The sequence below is a fragment of the Centruroides sculpturatus genome, unplaced genomic scaffold (assembly GCF_000671375.1).
Source record: "Centruroides sculpturatus isolate CEXI.00-Female unplaced genomic scaffold, Cexi_2.0 scaffold735, whole genome shotgun sequence".
NCBI classification, from domain to species: Eukaryota; Metazoa; Arthropoda; class Arachnida; order Scorpiones; family Buthidae; genus Centruroides; species Centruroides sculpturatus.
The window spans coordinates 308,329-327,170 of record NW_019385007.1 but is presented as its reverse complement, the minus strand read 5'-3'; the positions used below and the strand labels follow the sequence as shown (position 1 = coordinate 327,170).

The following is an 18,842-nucleotide window of genomic DNA, read 5'->3' as shown; positions in this document are numbered from 1 at the left end:
TATAAAGCTATCATTCAAAGATCAGAAATGCTGTTTGCTTCTTAAGTTTAATAGTCTAGAAAAAGCATCAATTAAGTAATGAAATTGCTGCATTATGAGTACTTCCTAGAAGTGCAGAAACTGAGATAAATCCTTCATATTTTAAGAAGAATCAACCAGATAAGAGCTCTCTGACAGAACAAAAATACACATCCAAAGTAGAAAAAAAAGCATAGGAATGTCACATAGAGTAATTTTGGGGGTATATTTCACGAAGGGTTGCTCATAGAGGTATAGTTCCTTTGACTTTTTTGTTTCCATGAGTATGCTTTACAGCTCTGATAAGGTCCCAACTGTCTCATTCAGAGCTTGAATTGTATCGCCAATTTGCCGTAGTTTATATGATAATCAACCACTCTATTTAGGCTTACGTGTAATTTAGACAGACTTAAAAACTAAAACTAATTATTAAATATTTATAAAAGTATGAAAGTAGTATTTTAACCACTCACCGTTTTATCGTTTCTAACATTTCGTTTATAAGAACATTCTATTGTGCTGCCCCCTCGATAAAATTTATTACATAAATTTAAAAGTAAAAATAGTAAATGAATTTTTGTAGAAATAATTTATTTCATATTATTAAAAATATGTGTTAAACTAAAAATTATATTGATAAGTTATTTAATAATACTTATAATTTTTATAACAAAAAACGTTACGTTAATATTTTTGATTAAACGACAGAGTTAAATTCCAAGATCAATCACGTGATGCGACAAAAGTTATATAAAAATAACTAATGAAAACAATCGTTTCAATTGAATTTTTCGATTCGAGTAAGTAGATTTAATACAGTAGAGCGTCGTTTATCCGAAACGTCGGTTATCCGAACAACCCCAGTCCCCAATTGATTCGGATAAACGACGCTCTACTGCACATAGATTTTTTCATTTGATTGTTTTTATATATAAATATATTTTATTATTTATTAATTCTTAATATTAATTTATTATTTTCGCATTTTATTATTATTATATACACATTTATTTTAAGTCACGAACTTCACGTAGTTCGCGGCTTACTGGTTGAGAAATTAACCTATATTTTATTGTTAATAATAAGGTATATATTAAATGAAACAAGTTTTAATTTCCGAAATTTTATACATAAAGATCTTTTAAAGTCATTTAATATCGATAAATGTAATGTTTAATAATCGAATAAATAAATATAGTCAAATGAAGATTTTGCATATGATAAACAGAATCACGAGATTGATTCGTCACTCATCCTATGCTAAATATATCACAATAAAAATTCTCTATGCAAATGCGTTTTAACGGAAATATTTTATAGCAATAGTGTATATCAATAGATTAAATGTAGTTGTGTATACAGGTATACCTCGCCTTACGTCGGTAATTGGTTCCAGGAAAACGACGTAAGTCGAAAAACGACGTAAATCGAATTTACTTGTCTCCGAATCTACTTATCACTAGGCTAAACCGTAAATTACCATTCCCGGTTCTGTATTTTATTTATTAATGCATTTTTAATAATATATGGTTAATAAAAATCTATTTTAAGCTTACAAACAAATAAATTTTAGTTTTTAATATAGTACAGAAAAAAAGTAATCTAAATTTACGAATGCATGTACTGTAAATACAGAACATACTAGTATATATTTTAATATGATTTTATGTGCTTTAAACGTTTTTCTAGTGATATTACGACTTCAATATTTGTGGCGGGCAGACGTAAAGTCGAATAAAATGACTTAAACTTGATTTTTATTTTTCCGTATACTTTTTTGACAAACGACGTATAATCGGGAACGACGTAACTCGAAACGACGTAAGTCGAGGTATGCCTGTACTGTATAATCTAAAATAACTTTTCTATTGAAAATTATTAATTTTTAGATAATTATTTTTTGAAAGAAATTTTTATACGCGTATATTAAATATAATTTAATACATTCTGTAATTTCTTACATAGTTTTTTGCCGATATATTTTTTAATAAAATAAGGACGGACTAGAGGCATAAAGCCCGAAATGCGTATCCTTTCTAATTATAGAAAATAAATCTACTTTTTCAATCAAAAAAACTTTTTCAATCAAAAAAGTTTGTTCTCAACAGCAACTTTGTCCTAATTCTATTAATTTTAAGTATTTTAGATTTTTATAAGAACTTTTTAAATTATATAAGACGATATCTTTAAAGCGTATGTGTAATTTTTTAATACATGTAAAATAGTAGTACAACAAGCTAACCTTTATAAATATATTTATGTATTAAAGTTTCTAAGCTGCTCGTTTATGGAATACGTGTTGATAGTTTACCAGTTCAATCTATAAACAGTAAAGGCTTTTGCAATCGTTATCTTTTCAATGCAGGTATCTTACAAAATTATTTAGTCTTTTAGTTTATCTTTTTCATTTAAAATATATCACTTGAAAAGATAAATAAATGAAAGGTTAAAAAATAATCTTAAATCTTGTGACGATACTTAAAAATCGCTATAAATTGTAATTAATTGTTAAACAGTGAATATAGGCTACATTTCTAAAGTACAATAAGTTTAATGAAGCATTATATATTATATTTAATGTTACATTAAAGCCTTTACTTTTAATTCTCGTGATGAAAATAATCACGAAATATTTAATGATGATGTAATTTAATGAATTTATAGTACTGTATTAGCGTGTGAAGGGATTAAGCATAAGTGCATCTATAGTTTAAAAAAAGAGTAAAACATAGAAAATAAATTGGTGAAAATATTATTACTGTAAGATAGACGGTAGAATTCGAGATGGAATCCAAACAGATTGAAAAAACCCAAGAATTTTTCGGGGATGGATCGTCCGGATATGCAGAGCTCCGTCCCATATCCCATATCACCTGACTGTCTTATTGTGGGCCTGTCCGAACCTATAGTCTGCTTGAGTAAAAAAGAAAAGACTAAGAATAAAATATTATGGTATTGGAAACAATAGAAAAAGAATTTTCGAGTTCTTTGATATGTGGACTTCTTTATTAATACTGTACATAAGATTTATGTTATATAAAGATTTTCTTTTAGTACAGTAGAGCGTCGTTTATCCGAATCAATTGGGGACTGAGGTTGTTCGGATAACTTATTTTTCGGATAACCGATTATGTACAAAAAAATATATTAATCTATCCCATGTTGAAATTTTTCTCCATTGCATGTCGCTTCTCGTTGAATTTTCGTCGATGTTAAGCCTAATGTAAACTTTTCAAAATAATAATCGCGGCTATTGTATCGTTAAAAATTATTTTTTTATTTTTTACAAACGAAATAAATATATTGAAAAATATAAAAACAGAAAAATTATACTTTAGAAGTTAATCTAGTATCAAAAACGTTCGATTCAGCACGACATACAGTCCCCAGAAAAAACCACACAAAAGTGCCAGTGTTGCCAGCTAAAACACACACATCAAGAAAAAAATATTGGAGTAGCCCAAGATATAGCCAAAGATTGCAGCGCCACAGCACTAGCGAAAATTTAAATTTGCCGACTGGAACTCTTTCGGATAACCGACTTTCGGATAAACGACGCTCTATTGTATTAATTTTATGTGTCGCATTGCTTACAAGTTATCAATTTAGTTTCATTTCAATATTAGTGTTCATTGACTGATCTAGATAAATTATATCATATTAGATTATAAACCATTGTAGTAATATATATATCTGTGTCTATCGCTTTATCAGATCAGTCAACATAGATAATGGTATGTAGTATCACATAAGAACTATAATTAACAACAGAGCTCAGCAACTACAAATTAATGGAAAATATTTGTATCGTTTTAAACAATGTATATTAATAATATATACGAATATATATAATTTCCGATCCAAAAGTTTAATTAGAGTATATATAAATACATCTGTATTGGTTGGTGATGATTGTATTGATGGATCAATAAACTGAGACAAATGTTTACAAAAATTTCAAATAATAATTATCAACAGAAAATATCCTGTATTCACATCCTATATTTTTTTAAAATAATCCTGAAATTTTTAAAATAAATTCAGATAAGGAAATTGCTCACCAGTAGGCTTGACGATTAATATTTTATATCAATAACTTTCTTTTTATTACACTAATTATTGTTGTTGTTATTATACTATTTATTGTTGTAAATAATTTTTATAGCGATAAAAATTATAAGCAATAATTTCAAATAATATTATTAAACTTTAATATTAATTTCTAGTTTAATAACTTATTATTTTTCAAGTGATTGTAAATTAATTCTCTACATGTGATTAAAATAAGGCGATAGTTTCTTTCATTATTCAATTTTATATAAGTCCTATATTCGAACAGACGAGAAGTTGAATTATAATAATTAATCAATTTTTATTAATATAAAGCAGGGGTCGGCAACCTTTTGAGTCGGAAGAGCCAAAAATTACAATTTACAAAATTTCAAAGTTTTTAAAGAGCCACAAAATTTTTTCTTGCCAACAATAAATAGTACTCGCATAAATAAAGTTTTTTGATTAAAAAAAAACCTAATCTATTTATTCATAAGAAAAAATATCTATTTATTCATATATAAGTAGTGTTTTTCACAACAAATTAGATAATAGAAACATCCGACGACGGCGTCATTCGAGAGCTTCCGACAGACTGACGACAGTGACGACGCGTGTCACGGGGGAGGGGTGCGATGCGATGAAAAGCGAGTACAAGTGGCTGAGAGATAGAATCGGTGACCGAATCCTCGTTAATCGATTCAGAACGATTTTTAAATGTTTTTTTTTTTTTTTTTTTTTTTCAACTTTAGCACACACAATGAAATAATTGTTAACAATAATTCTCTATCCATGATATCTGTGGAAAAGATAAAGTGAAAGCATGGCCATATGTTTTGCATCAGTCTTAATTGATCATGCAAGATTGACAATAAAAAGTTACATGTAGACTGGCCTTTATTCTTAAATGCCATTCCACATTGTTTATGTTGTTAAAATGTATCTATCATTTCAAAAGCATTGCATTAGAATTTGGAATTAATATTATAAAATTGAATAATGATTTTAATTCTCTAAAATAAACTCTTGCTAAACCCAAGTGAATATGTAACTCTTCCATATCCAACTCGTTAATAGTTATTGCTTTTCAGAAGCTTATCTGTTATCAGTATTTGATAATATGAAATGGCTTAATTTTAAAATAATCTATGAACTTTCTTCCATTGTAAAAATATTTTCATAATGCCATATTCTCTATATTCCAATCAAATTTCTAACAAATCTTAAGCTTTCTTGGAGTGAAATCTTGAAAAAGCTTGGATTTGGGTTGAGGATGGGAATAGGACCTTGGATTTTGGATGGAACCTAATATATTTGGATTCCATGGAAATTAGAGGATTTGATGCATTCTCAAATTCAAATCTTTCAGAGTGGCATGCCGATGCTTTGATTGTCCGTTATTTATCCATTAAATTAATCTGGTTTCTTTTTAACATAAATAAAACTTAAAATGAAAACTTTCAAATTTTTCATACATAATGAATAAATTAATTTTGATTAGAATGAACTTCATTTCGTGGGCAAGTATTGGAGAATGTCTGGTAGACCAACAGTCTGCATTTTGATCAGGGAAGAACACATGAGGTTTGTTTACCTATTTTTATGAAAACTAATAAAAAAATTTATGTTTTTACTTAGCATTATTATTATTGTATGTTTATTTAAATAATAAGTAAACATTACATAAATTAAGGTTTATTACTTAGAGATACACACTTTAAAGAAATGCTGGATCTATTGGCAATGTTCAAGAAGGGTCACTGTGACGGATTAAAGATTCGTACTGGTAGACTTCAAGTAAGTATATTGATTAATTCCAAAAGAAAATCATTGTTTAAATCGTTTTCTTGAGGGTAATAGAAAATAAATTATTGCAGAATCTTATATCATCGTCTTGTATAGAACATCTTGACTTTCTTCATTTACTACCACCCGATATTATTCCAAAATTTGAAGCATTTCAGCAATTAGAACATACTTCGATTGGATATCAAAGTTTAACCGATATTCCTAAAGCAATAATTTATAGCGAACCTACTTACAATTTTGAGGTAGATTTATATTTCTATTATTAAAATTCAATGTTGCTTGCAACAATGAACATTTTTCGATTTAATTATAGGAGTTCACACACAAATCTACTAAAGATATTCTGGATGCCATTTCTCAAACCGATACCCTTCACGGACAGAGTCAGCTATTAGGCATTCTTTGGTATCGCGAAGGACCACAGTTTTGGGTGGATGGAAGTAAATACTTTAACGTAATTTATTTGTGTCTGTAATATTTGGAATGGATGCTACTGATGAAAATAATATTTATTTTCATGTCCGTCTCGGCCATCAAAGGACCCCAATTGAATACAAGCATTTGAAAACCCAAATATGTGGGCTGTCTGTTCCACATATGTCAAGTACCATCCCTCACTAATAGGCTGGTTCTTTTGAGGGCTTGGCTGAACTCACAATGGGCATGGAATAAAGATCCTCTTAGTGCCCACAGGGCAGAAAAAATATAGCAATATTATTTTTATTAGTAGCTTATTTATAGAATAAATAAACTAATTATTATAGTAATTTGAGCAAATTAATTGTTGAACAGATTGAACAAATCAACTAATTATGTTAATAATTTGTAATTAGTAACAGTAAAGGAAAGACTTGAAAAACTAACGAGGCAGGCTGGAGCTCTCAGGCATTGGTAAATAATTTTTTAGATGTAGTATTATTGACGATTGTTTCAACATTAATTAGGAATTTTGTAACTTAGGTCTGTAGTACGTTACTGTTCTAGCGTTCTGGAGAAAATGGTCGATAGCATCAGTCCTTACATTACGTCAACCCTAGTCAGCGGCAAACAGGTGAGGTTTATCAAAAGTATTCCAGTATATGTAATTATCTACAATGATTTTTTATATTAGATTACAGTTGGTATTTTCGGTCACGAAGAAGTGGTCATCGATCATCCTCTAACTCCCAAAGAAGTAAAAGGCATTATATATGGTCAGTGTCAGCATCATGATATTTATCAAGCAGTTCTTCAACAAGAAATTATTCTCTATATCGGAAGACTCATTTCTACGTCACCGCATCTGTTTCATGGCATTTTGAAACTCAGAGTGGGGTAAGATATTTGTATTCTGAAGCAAACTGTTGTTTTTGTAAGTTTCACATTCTAATCCATTTGAATTCTAACCTATCAAGTGCTTGAGTACCTGACAGATTAAAATGGAAAACTTGCACTGGAATTATATGGAATGGTTGTTAATTCAAATGGAATTTTTATCATAAAAGATAAACTTCAAAATATTATTCTATGTTTTTCCTTTAACTTTTAGCTGGATTATTCAAGCCATGATTCTTTATTTGAAATTCCTGAATGAGAATCCTCCAGTAAGTGTGTAATCTATTTAAACAGTTTTTCCTAAACTCAATTTCTCGACTTTATAATTTCAGGCGTTACACAGTCTTTCTCCTAGCGATTTACGAAAAGTCCTTTTTAAAGTGCTTGAAACGTCAGATAATGTTGCATCTAATAAGTAAGTTACTGTTGATTATCCAAAATTCATACACTAAACTATTGATTAAAGATGAAACTATTCCCAATATTTAAATAATAATAATAATGTATTACTAACCTAACCTAAAAGTTAGTTTAAATTTGATGTTTTTGAGATTGAAGTGTTTTTTATCCATCTTTTTCTTCTATGTGGTCACTAAGAGGGTCAATACTTCAAACATTTTTACACTGGACTTGCTGTATAACACATCTTTAAAATCTTCTGGGTGCCTGGTGACAAAATTCACGGGTAAACAAACATTTTCAGTCTCCCAAGCTCTGCTTGGAAAGCAGAAAACCTGAAGCAGAGCTCGGAAGGCATCAGAAAATGTTTGTTTACTCATGAATTTTGCTGCCATTCACCTGGAGATTTTTGAGGTGTGTTACTAATGGAGCCATTTTACTAGTCCTGTCATAAATCTGGTCGGGCCACCAATGGGATGGTACCTGTGACTTATCTAGGACAGAACACCCATGAAAAATTGCTGGGATTCAGTTGGATTTTTGATCCCAAGTCTCCCAGAACAGCACACTGATGCTTTTATTACCTTATCTGTCTGGATATCTGTTTGGAGTATACTTTGTCACTCTCAGAATCTTGTATATATAAGATTCTGAGAGTGACAAAGTATACTCCAAACAGATATCCAGACAGATAAGGTAATAAAAGCATCAGTGTGCTGTTCTGGGAGACTTGGGATCAAAAATCCAACTGAATCCCAGCAATTTTTCATGGGTGTTCTGTCCTAGATAAGTCACAGGTACCATCCCATTGGTGGCCCGACCAGATTTATGACAGGACTAGTAAAATGGCTCCATTAGTAACACACCTCAAAAATCTCCAGGTGAATGGCAGCAAAATTCATGAGTAAACAAACATTTTCTGATGCCTTCCGAGCTCTGCTTCAGGTTTTCTGCTTTCCAAGCAGAGCTTGGGAGACTGAAAATGTTTGTTTACCCGTGAATTTTGTCACCAGGCACCCAGAAGATTTTAAAGATGTGTTATACAGCAAGTCCAGTGTAAAAATGTTTGAAGTATTGACCCTCTTAGTGACCACATAGAAGAAAAAGATGGATAAAAAACACTTCAATCTCAAAAACATCAAATTTAAACTAACTTTTAGGTTAGGTTAGTAATACATTATTATTATTATTTAAATATTGGGAATAGTTTCATCTTTAATCAATAGTTTAGTGTATGAATTTTGGATAATCAACAGTAACTTACTTATTAGATGCAACATTATCTGACGTTTCAAGCACTTTAAAAAGGACTTTTCGTAAATCGCTAGGAGAAAGACTGTGTAACGCCTGAAATTATAAAGTCGAGAAATTGAGTTTAGGAAAAACTGTTTAAATAGATTACACACTTACTGGAGGATTCTCATTCAGGAATTTCAAATAAAGAATCATGGCTTGAATAATCCAGCTAAAAGTTAAAGGAAAAACATAGAATAAGATTTTGAAGTTTATCTTTTATGATAAAAATTCCATTTGAATTAACAACCATTCCATATAATTCCAGTGCAAGTTTTCCATTTTAATCTGTCAGGTACTCAAGCACTTGATAGGTTAGAATTCAAATGGATTAGAATGTGAAACTTACAAAAACAACAGTTTGCTTCAGAATACAAATATCTTACCCCACTCTGAGTTTCAAAATGCCATGAAACAGATGCGGTGACGTAGAAATGAGTCTTCCGATATAGAGAATAATTTCTTGTTGAAGAACTGCTTGATAAATATCATGATGCTGACACTGACCATATATAATGCCTTTTACTTCTTTGGGAGTTAGAGGATGATCGATGACCACTTCTTCGTGACCGAAAATACCAACTGTAATCTAATATAAAAAATCATTGTAGATAATTACATATACTGGAATACTTTTGATAAACCTCACCTGTTTGCCGCTGACTAGGGTTGACGTAATGTAAGGACTGATGCTATCGACCATTTTCTCCAGAACGCTAGAACAGTAACGTACTACAGACCTAAGTTACAAAATTCCTAATTAATGTTGAAACAATCGTCAATAATACTACATCTAAAAAATTATTTACCAATGCCTGAGAGCTCCAGCCTGCCTCGTTAGTTTTTCAAGTCTTTCCTTTACTGTTACTAATTACAAATTATTAACATAATTAGTTGATTTGTTCAATCTGTTCAACAATTAATTTGCTCAAATTACTATAATAATTAGTTTATTTATTCTATAAATAAGCTACTAATAAAAATAATATTGCTATATTTTTTCTGCCCTGTGGGCACTAAGAGGATCTTTATTCCATGCCCATTGTGAGTTCAGCCAAGCCCTCAAAAGAACCAGCCTATTAGTGAGGGATGGTACTTGACATATGTGGAACAGACAGCCCACATATTTGGGTTTTCAAATGCTTGTATTCAATTGGGGTCCTTTGATGGCCGAGACGGACATGAAAATAAATATTATTTTCATCAGTAGCATCCATTCCAAATATTACAGACACAAATAAATTACGTTAAAGTATTTACTTCCATCCACCCAAAACTGTGGTCCTTCGCGATACCAAAGAATGCCTAATAGCTGACTCTGTCCGTGAAGGGTATCGGTTTGAGAAATGGCATCCAGAATATCTTTAGTAGATTTGTGTGTGAACTCCTATAATTAAATCGAAAAATGTTCATTGNGCCCTTGGTCATAGAAATGATGTAATTTGAATATAAATTATTTATAAATACGTATGTCAAGTTATATTTTTATTACTACGTAAAATATATTTAAGAGTTTACGACCACTGTGCTGGGTGAGACGTTGTTGAAACAAAAAAAGTTATGCATTCCATCACGTACATAAACATAAACAGTATTTCGTAAAACAGTGTCGTAATTCGCCAAGTGCAAATCAGCAAATTCGTAAAATTTTTGTTTATTTTGAACAATCCGGATAATCGAAAATCCGGATAATAGAGGTCCGGATAATGGAGGTTCTACTGTATGTTAATTTTTGAAATTTTAGCCTTTTTTTTCAGAAAAGTGAAAATTTGCCCACATTTGCTGTGGACATAAAAATATTTGTATATGCCTAAGTTTGTCATGTTTTTTTTTTTTATTAATTTATTTAAAATTATGAGAATAAAGAAATATTTATACAAAAAATATTTTTCTATAAATATTTCTTTGTGTAACAATGTCTTTTTGTTGATTTCCTATTTTTTTATTTTAATAAATAATTTAGAAGACATTTTAAAAATAATAATTTTTATTTTTATACTTTTAGGTCACAAACATGTTTTTATTCATAAGTGCAGTTATATTTATTTCCATAAATTTAATTACTGCGGCCACAAATCCAGATGAAGTTCTTAATCTGCCTGGTCTCACTTACAAATTAAATTTCCATCATTATTCAGGATACTTAAATGCTTCTTCTGGAAAATATTTACACTATTGGTAAGTAAGACTTTTGCAATGAATCTTTGCTTGTATGTTTATGAAAATTATAAATGTTATTTTTGATTATTTGTAATTGCTATATCATAATTATTATGCACTTATTCAAAAATTCTTTATTTAGTCATGATAGCAATTAAAAATGAAGCAGAAAAATTAAATTAAATATTAAAAAATTTACTATTTAGTTTTCTTTAAATAAAAAAAAAACTAAGTAATAAAGGAGAATTACCTTACTTTTTGAAATTAATTACTTAATTAATACTGCTAATACACTGCACAAATAACCAAGATCCAGCGAGAAGCTACAAGAAAGCATTTTCATCTATGTTTAACAGATATCATCAGATCTGACAATGCCCATTAAATGTATGAAAATGTTTGCTTTCTTTTAGTTTTTCTTGCTGGATCTTGGATATTTGTGCAGTTTACCCAGTTTTGAGTAGTTGAATTAATTAATACTACAGTACTAAATTTTTCTATTTTTAAATCAAATACTACTATTAATAGAAATTAATCTTTTAATTTCTCATTAGAATTAAAAGAACTTTGCAATTTAAAATTTAGAATGAATGATTATTTCATGATGATAAATTCATAACAACAATTATCATATCAATTCTAATCTTCAATCTTAATAATATTTACGATAGGAATAATATATTTAAAAATTACAAATGAAACAAAACTAAAAATAAAATTCTCTTGTTAAAAATTCTGATTTGTCATCTTATGATTACTGAGAACTGACTCAAATATAATTTCAGTTTTAAAAATGTTTGTAGCTGAATTACAATCTCAATTAAATATATGCCAAACTTATAAAACCTTCAGTTTATTTAATGTTATATGTAATATTTAAAATGTATATTGGACATTGAATAACAACTTTAAGCAATATGTTTTCTGAGTGTTAAATAAAACTTTTATTAATTAAATACAAGAAATAATATCAAGAAATGTCAAACACATTTTGCTTAATAAGTAAAATTGTTTACATTTGAGGATTTAGAGAAGTATTTTTAAATTTATTGAGGAATTGGAAATAATTTATATATAAAGGCAATGCAGTATCTCCAATTTTGTAACAATGAATTACTGTATAATTATAAATAAATGCAAACCATAAAACTTTATTTTTATGCATTTATATACTGTATTCCTATTTTTAGATATAATATTATAGATAATGAAAATTTTAAAATTTTTCAAGGTTTTTTACCTGATTATTAATTTTATTTTTTTGGAACAAGTTTAGAATACATAAAAAAAATTTTAAATGTATGTTGTAAAAATATAGTAAAAGAAATTTTAATGTTCAGGTCTTATTTTGTTATCACTGTGATAAATCTTACTTAAAACCTGTTTTAATCTGATTTTTAAAATTAATTTTAAAATAAACAAAGCTAGTTTCTGATTAGATTTACTATCTCTGAGTTAACAGCTGGATATTAATGCAAGTTATATCCTGCATCACATCACAAAAAAAACTAATAAAGTTAATTATAAAATCAATAAATTTTATAAAAATGTAATGGATAAAAAGTCCTAATAAAATTTAATGAGAAATAACTATAATTACCATTATCAATTTTTTTCAAACCATTATCAAATTTTTTATAACAAAATTTTTGTTATAAAATTTTAAAATTTAAAATCTGATGTAAGGCATTCAGTGGTACAGAACAGATTTGCACATTTTATTTATAAGTTAATAGCAGTGGCATGCCGTTGCTATTAATTTCTATTTTCTAAAAAATAAATACATATTAATTTTAATTATATGAAAATAATCACACAATATTTTATTATAACTGCATTATGTATCTTATTAATTTCTATACTACATGTGAAAAAAAGATAAGATTGCTATTGTATATTCAAATATTAGTGGTGGAGTGAAAGCTCTGTATTGTCAGCATCCAAAAAGCCAGATTTACGCATGCGCTTTACAGAGCACCAACCCAGTTTAGCTGGTGGAAGCTTGGGTGGATGCTACACGTATACCGCATCCAATTCCATTCAGGACCGGTTCTGGGCTGTTAGCTGCCTGCCTGCTAGATATTTGACCGCCCTCGCCCAATTACGTGAATCATGAGTAGATTTATAACTTAACCCAACCAATAAGAATTTACTGGTATGTTTTTATGATAGTTCTGTATAGTTGATAGGATTTTTAAAAAATCCATTAAAATATTTGATATTTTTATTCCACTCTCCGATTTTATATTACTCACGGATTTCAATGTTAAACCAGTGATATTACGATTTCGTATATCCCATCTTTAAGGGGATGTAGAAAAAAACGTGTACAATTCTTGTATAATGTTAAAAAATTAACTGTTACTTTGACAGCATCATTTACAACTAAATTTAATGAATGAGAGAGATGCACGAGGTACAGAAAAAGCTCTAGAATTTATTTTCCTTAAATTTACGATTTATGTATCTGTTTGTCATAAAAATTTGTCTTTCCACTTTTTTCCCAAGACTACAAATATTCGAGTACAAAGTATCTGGTTTTGACTTACTTCTACTTAAGAAGTAGTTAAATAATTAAGAGATTAGGGAATTGGGGACATAAACAAAACCCTGATGAAAGAGCCAAAATTTTACTTAAACAAAAGCTTAACCCAGTGTTTTTCAATGGGTGCCGATATCGCCCTCGTGGGCGTTTTTCCATGTTGAGGGGCAATTAGTAACAATTTATATTTTGGGGAGGCGAAAAACAATTTTCTGGGCGATATAGTAAAACATTATATTAAGAATAATTAGATATTTTATTTGTTATATTGTACAATAATTAAACAAATAACATTAAACTAGTCACTAGTCTATTCAATGCAGTACGAATTTGGCGTTAGTCTTGGTCCTCGGCATCGGAATTTTGAAGTGAAGGGGACAATAATAGGTAACGGTTTTATTGAAGGGGGCGACAATTCGTTAGAGGTTGAGAAACACTGGCTTAACTGAGCCATCTCTAGCCGAGTACAGTGGGGACTAATTTCTTCGTATTATTAATGTAATAAAGACAGAAATTTTTCCAGTTAAATGAGAATGACTGAAAAGTTGTAAATTTTGGAAATTTCTGAGGACACTTGGTCCTAAAACGAATTAGTTAGAAAACAAATGACTATTAAGTTTAACATATTTAGATTTTTACAGCTATGGTGAGAAACGTTTAAAATCTACAACAGCCCTGCCATGTCCTTTGAGATATACTAGTGATGTGACAAAAGAGGTATTTGACATTGACCGGTATCGGCACCCTGGGGATTTGGAAGTCCACGTGTATGCACGCTCTACAACTGTCTTCGATTCCATCCATTAGCCACTCGTAGGGAGCTATTTGACTAAGTGCATTGTTTTAAAATTTAAAAAGTAAAGAATATTTTATATTTTTATGTACGTTTCTTTACAAATCTATATTTAACTATAATTTTCTTTAAAAGTATATTCATACAATTGAATAATATTTTGTACCAGGTATGTACTGGTACAGTACCGGTACATCCACCACACATTTTATTTCACTAAGTAAGTTATTATTAACAAACACAACACCTTATTAATCCCAGCAATATTTAATAAGAATAATAACGTTTTTGACTGTTTTAAACAGCCTTCATCAGTTAAACTATTTCTGATGAAGGCTGTTTAAAACAGTCGAAAACGTTATTATTCTTATTAAATATTGCTGGGATTAATAAGGTGTTATACATTATCCAGTAAGTTCTTTATTTATTTATCTATTAAGGTATTATTATTTTATTTTTAATTGTAGCCCTTATATCATGGCTAGCGATTCGGAATGTAATTGTGATATTAAAAATGCATTTAGAGTAATCTACAGCTTTTACTGGCTTATTGAATAAATGATACAAATGGACCCTAGACCATCACTGACGCACAGTTGACTGATTACCCCTGGATGTCGGCTTGTTACAGAAGCACAGCTTCCCTATCATCAAATGTCACAGCACGCCACTGGTTAATAGAAAACTATTAAAACAATTTTGAAGTTTTTGATATTATTCTATGAACAAAAAGAATTATTTTTAATTAATCAAATATACAAAGTTCTTTTAATCTGTGTGCAGTTTTATACTTCAAGAACTAAAGACAAACAAAAGTATGCAGTAAGATGTTTTACCATGTGTGACATATGTATGTAATGAAAAGCATACTTCTAATGGCTATCATTGACTTTAATTCTTCAAGCCAAAACATGCTGTCTTTTCAACTTCCACAATTTGGGATGACTAATGGAATCTGTAAATAAAATGAAATAAGTTGTGATAATTTTATTAATGTAGAGCTAAACTTTAAAAAGGTTTTTAGTAAATATTCAAGAGCCTTAGTTTTAACATTTGTACATATTTAGTTTTTGAAGTATAAAGCTACACACACTTTTGAATCACACTGTATATTGCACAGTAGGCTAATTAATGTTTAAATGCATTTATACTTATTGTTAATACTAAACTGTAATGATATAACTATAATTTACATGAATTATGAGACAAATTATATTTAAGAAAGAAAATTGTTTTCTTTCTGTAAGATGACTTAATGACATTTTTTAACATTATTTATAAAATAAAAATCATTAATATTCTTAAACCAAGGTTTGTGGAAAGTCAGAAAAACCCTTCAGAAGATCCATTGGTTCTCTGGTTGAATGGTGGACCAGGATGTAGTTCTTTGGATGGTTTGTTAAGTGAAAATGGACCATTTCATGTTAACCCAGATGGAAAAACATTGTATGAAAATGTTTATAGCTGGAATAAGGTAAAATTAATTAATTAAATTTTTTTATAGAAGTTTGATAAGAAAATAGTTTTTAAAATGACAATTAACTGTTGAATCAAAAATGAATTTAAGTTTTTATTTTAGAGATGGACAAATATCACTTNAATGTGTGTTTTTTTTTTGATAAAATAAATAATATTTGCGTATGGAACTAAAGAGCCGCAGCTTCACATCCAAAGAGCCGCAGGTTGCCGACCCCTGGTATAAAGGGTGGAAGCCCTGTCACTCAGGGGCTAAGTAATTAATTATCAAGAGGTAAGTATACTTTTTTACAAACAGAAAATCAAAATTTACGTTGATAATTATTTTCTTACAAGTTCTTAGATTTTGTTTATTATTTGCTAGTTTCATCTCCTTTCACTTGATTACAAAATTATACAAGCTGTACAGCTCCTTTGAAAGTTTATTCAGCTTTTCTCTAAAGTCTTCAGTTAAACTTTGTTTTATTATGTAAGATATTCCATGTGACTTTCGTATTTGAGTAAATTTCTCACAGTCTTTTAGTATGTGTAATATTGAAATGTCGCTTGAGTCGCACCAATAATAATTTTTATTTAAAAAATTTATATATTTATTTCCTATGAATAATGAGCTTTTATTTAAACGTAATTGAATTATTAGTCTTTTAACATTTATTCCCAATGGGTAGTCTATATATGGTTGTAGTGGAGGAATTTTTAGTATTTTTTGATTACAATGATCACTCATTTTGATCTTTGTTTATACTTTGTGATATTGCAGATCTTTGTTTATACTTTGTGATATTGCAGAATCTATAAGTAATGAATATCCGTATTTCCAATCATGAATATTATTCTCAAACAACAGAGTACTTACACCGAATATATGTAGGATTTTGTTCAACTTTGTTTGGCTTACTTGATTAATTTTCTGTCTTTTACTTTGCTTTAACATTTCTTGGTGTAAAAAAGATATATTTCCGTCACTTTTAAATTTTATTCGATAGTAGAATTTTATTATGCGTTTTAAAAAGAATGGGAGGAGCCAGAGTCGATTTGTCTCATGTCGAATAGCATATCCAGGCACGGTTTTTTCTAGTTCATATAGTCTTCAAAGAAAGTAAATATGGAAGCGTTCCAGATCATATAAGAAATCGAGACCCCAAATTGGTCCTGCATAATATATAATTGAATTTATTAGAGAATTATATAATCTCATGTGTAGGTATATATTAGAGATTTTTAATCTTGAACGTAGAAGTAACAAATTATCAATTGTTGCTTTCACTTTACTATTTAATTTTGTAACGTGTGATTTAAAACTTACATTTGATTCAAAGGTCACTCCTAAATAATCAATCTGATTAATTGAAGGGGTAAATTTTCTAAATACAGTTTGGTTTCTTTTTCTGAGATTTTATTATTATTTCTGAAAATCATTATCTTTGTTTTATTGGGATTAATTGATGGGTGCAACGATTTAAAGAATAACTTAAGAACTAGTCATCTGCAAATAATATATGATGAAAAGATCTGCCTGCAATTACGATGCCATCAGTGGAGTTTGTGAAGAGTTGGTCAATTCCAATCAGATAAAAATTAAACAGGTATGGAGAAAGCGATCGCCCTGTAGAATTCCACGGAATAATTTAAATGAAGGATATTTGTTTCCTTGATTGATGCTAGTATCATAGTCCGAAAACAACTTAAGCATTGTGTAGGAAAACTTTTCACCTGCTCATTTCTCTCTGAAATTCTGGACCAAAAGTGGTACGTAGATCATATCAAAAGCTTTCTCAATATCTATAAAAGATGTAAATAGTTTGTTTTTTAGACAATGAAATTTTATTTTTTTAATCCCTGGCAATTCCAGTTTATCACTACTAACATTTGATTATTCGTGGTATTTTTTGTAGGCGCGATCTTTTGCAATTTATTAGACTTTGAATTCTGTATTGACGGGATTGATAAAAAAAAATTTTCCACATTCACTAATTGCTTTGTTTTTATGCAGTATGTTATCTTATCTTGTTTTAATATCAAATTATCATTACGAAGTTTAACCTGATGATTTTGCTTTTTCATTTCGATATAGAAGGGAAGAAGATTATTTCGTCTTATCTGAGAACTCTGAGATCAGCTGAGATTTGCATATTTTGCCATTCACCAAGTAATTTTTCTTGTTTTCGTTTAATGAAAGAAGTGAAAAAATATTACGAATTTGATTATTTCTTAACAATAATTTTATAATACAGTATTAGTTGAGTTATATCTAACCTATCTTCTAAAAGTACGGAGTCTAGATTCAGTGTTTTTTTCATAAAATTCCATATATCTTGTCTGGAAATGTTTTTCGATCTAGGATATTTATATATAATTACGTTATTTTGATTGAAATTATTAATTAGAGAATCCATTTTGAAGTGCACAAGTTCCTTTACCGTTTTTAATTCCATAATTTGTAATTCCATGTTTTGCATTTTTTCTTCTGCCTTATGGAATTGATTTTTAAATTCTCAAATAAATTCACGTATTGAGTCTAAATCAGTTTTTATAGAAGTCATTTGATTAGCTAGTCTCTCGTTAGAGTTGTTAATTAAATCTGATATTCTATTCCATAAGTTTGTCATTGAGGTGTTTGTAATTTCCTTAGTATTAACTATTAATTAATTACGAGGTTGGTACATTTGACGGTAAAGCTTGTATTTCGTCTATCTGGGAGTCAGTTTCACCTTTAGACATATTATGTATGTACTTCTTTATCCTCAGGTAAGCTGAAGTCAGTTATTAGTTTATTATTAGAAGTAAAATGCTCCTTCCTGTTGCTTGACTTACTTCGACCCAACGGAGATCTTCCATGTTTTGTCGAGGATCTTTGTAAGGGACTAGTATTAGATTCCACTTCAGAAATAAGTAAAAGTATTAAAATTAAGTTAATATTATTGTATTTTCTCAGTAAAGAACATTTAAAAAACTTCCTTTATATTGTTAAGGTCTGAGAGAAAGTGC

At 29.2% G+C, this 18,842-nt stretch overlaps 4 protein-coding genes across 7 annotated transcripts in view; 3 read left to right on the top strand and 1 right to left on the bottom strand.

The window, feature by feature from the left end:
- The first annotated feature begins 794 nt into the window (after positions 1–794).
- LOC111633313 (uncharacterized serine carboxypeptidase ctsa-1-like) lies at positions 795–15,870 on the top strand. The gene is made up of 3 exons (XM_023377857.1): positions 795–818; positions 10,889–11,061; positions 15,690–15,870. The coding sequence occupies exons 2-3, from the start codon at positions 10,898–10,900 to the stop codon at positions 15,868–15,870; spliced, it is 345 nt and encodes a 114-aa protein (XP_023233625.1). The 5' UTR covers positions 795–818; positions 10,889–10,897.
- LOC111633319 (probable phosphorylase b kinase regulatory subunit beta) lies at positions 5,485–8,207 on the top strand. The gene is made up of 9 exons (XM_023377867.1): positions 5,485–5,652; positions 5,775–5,865; positions 5,946–6,119; positions 6,191–6,317; positions 6,711–6,768; positions 6,838–6,928; positions 6,989–7,191; positions 7,406–7,460; positions 7,524–8,207. The coding sequence occupies exons 1-9, from the start codon at positions 5,603–5,605 to the stop codon at positions 7,608–7,610; spliced, it is 936 nt and encodes a 311-aa protein (XP_023233635.1). The 5' UTR covers positions 5,485–5,602; the 3' UTR covers positions 7,611–8,207.
- LOC111633320 (probable phosphorylase b kinase regulatory subunit beta) lies at positions 8,266–10,278 on the bottom strand. 2 transcript variants are annotated; one of them, XM_023377868.1, is made up of 6 exons: positions 10,144–10,278; positions 9,693–9,750; positions 9,533–9,623; positions 9,270–9,472; positions 9,001–9,055; positions 8,266–8,937 (listed from the first exon to the last, which is right to left on the bottom strand). In XM_023377868.1, exons 3-6 carry the CDS (start codon positions 9,584–9,586, stop codon positions 8,851–8,853), a joined length of 399 nt encoding a protein of 132 aa, XP_023233636.1. In that variant the 5' UTR covers positions 9,587–9,623; positions 9,693–9,750; positions 10,144–10,278; the 3' UTR covers positions 8,266–8,850. The 2 variants fall into 2 exon arrangements, with proteins under 2 accessions (XP_023233636.1, XP_023233638.1); XM_023377870.1 differs by having other exon boundaries at positions 9,693–9,791; positions 10,130–10,272.
- A 133-nt stretch (positions 15,871–16,003) lies between the features above and the next one.
- Positions 16,004–18,842, top strand: part of LOC111633317 (lysosomal protective protein-like) — a 30,730-nt gene continuing 27,891 nt past the window's right edge. Inside the window, exon 1 of one of the 3 annotated variants that reach the window (XM_023377864.1) lies at positions 16,004–16,128. Coding sequence is in view for 1 of the 3 variants with exons in the window: in XM_023377861.1 (XP_023233629.1) it covers positions 18,579–18,602 (24 nt within the window). In the remaining 2 variants the exon portion in view is untranslated. Of the gene's footprint in view, positions 16,129–17,928; positions 18,004–18,563; positions 18,603–18,842 lie in introns of those variants that run through there. The other 2 variants (XM_023377863.1, XM_023377861.1) reach the window with 2 other exon arrangements.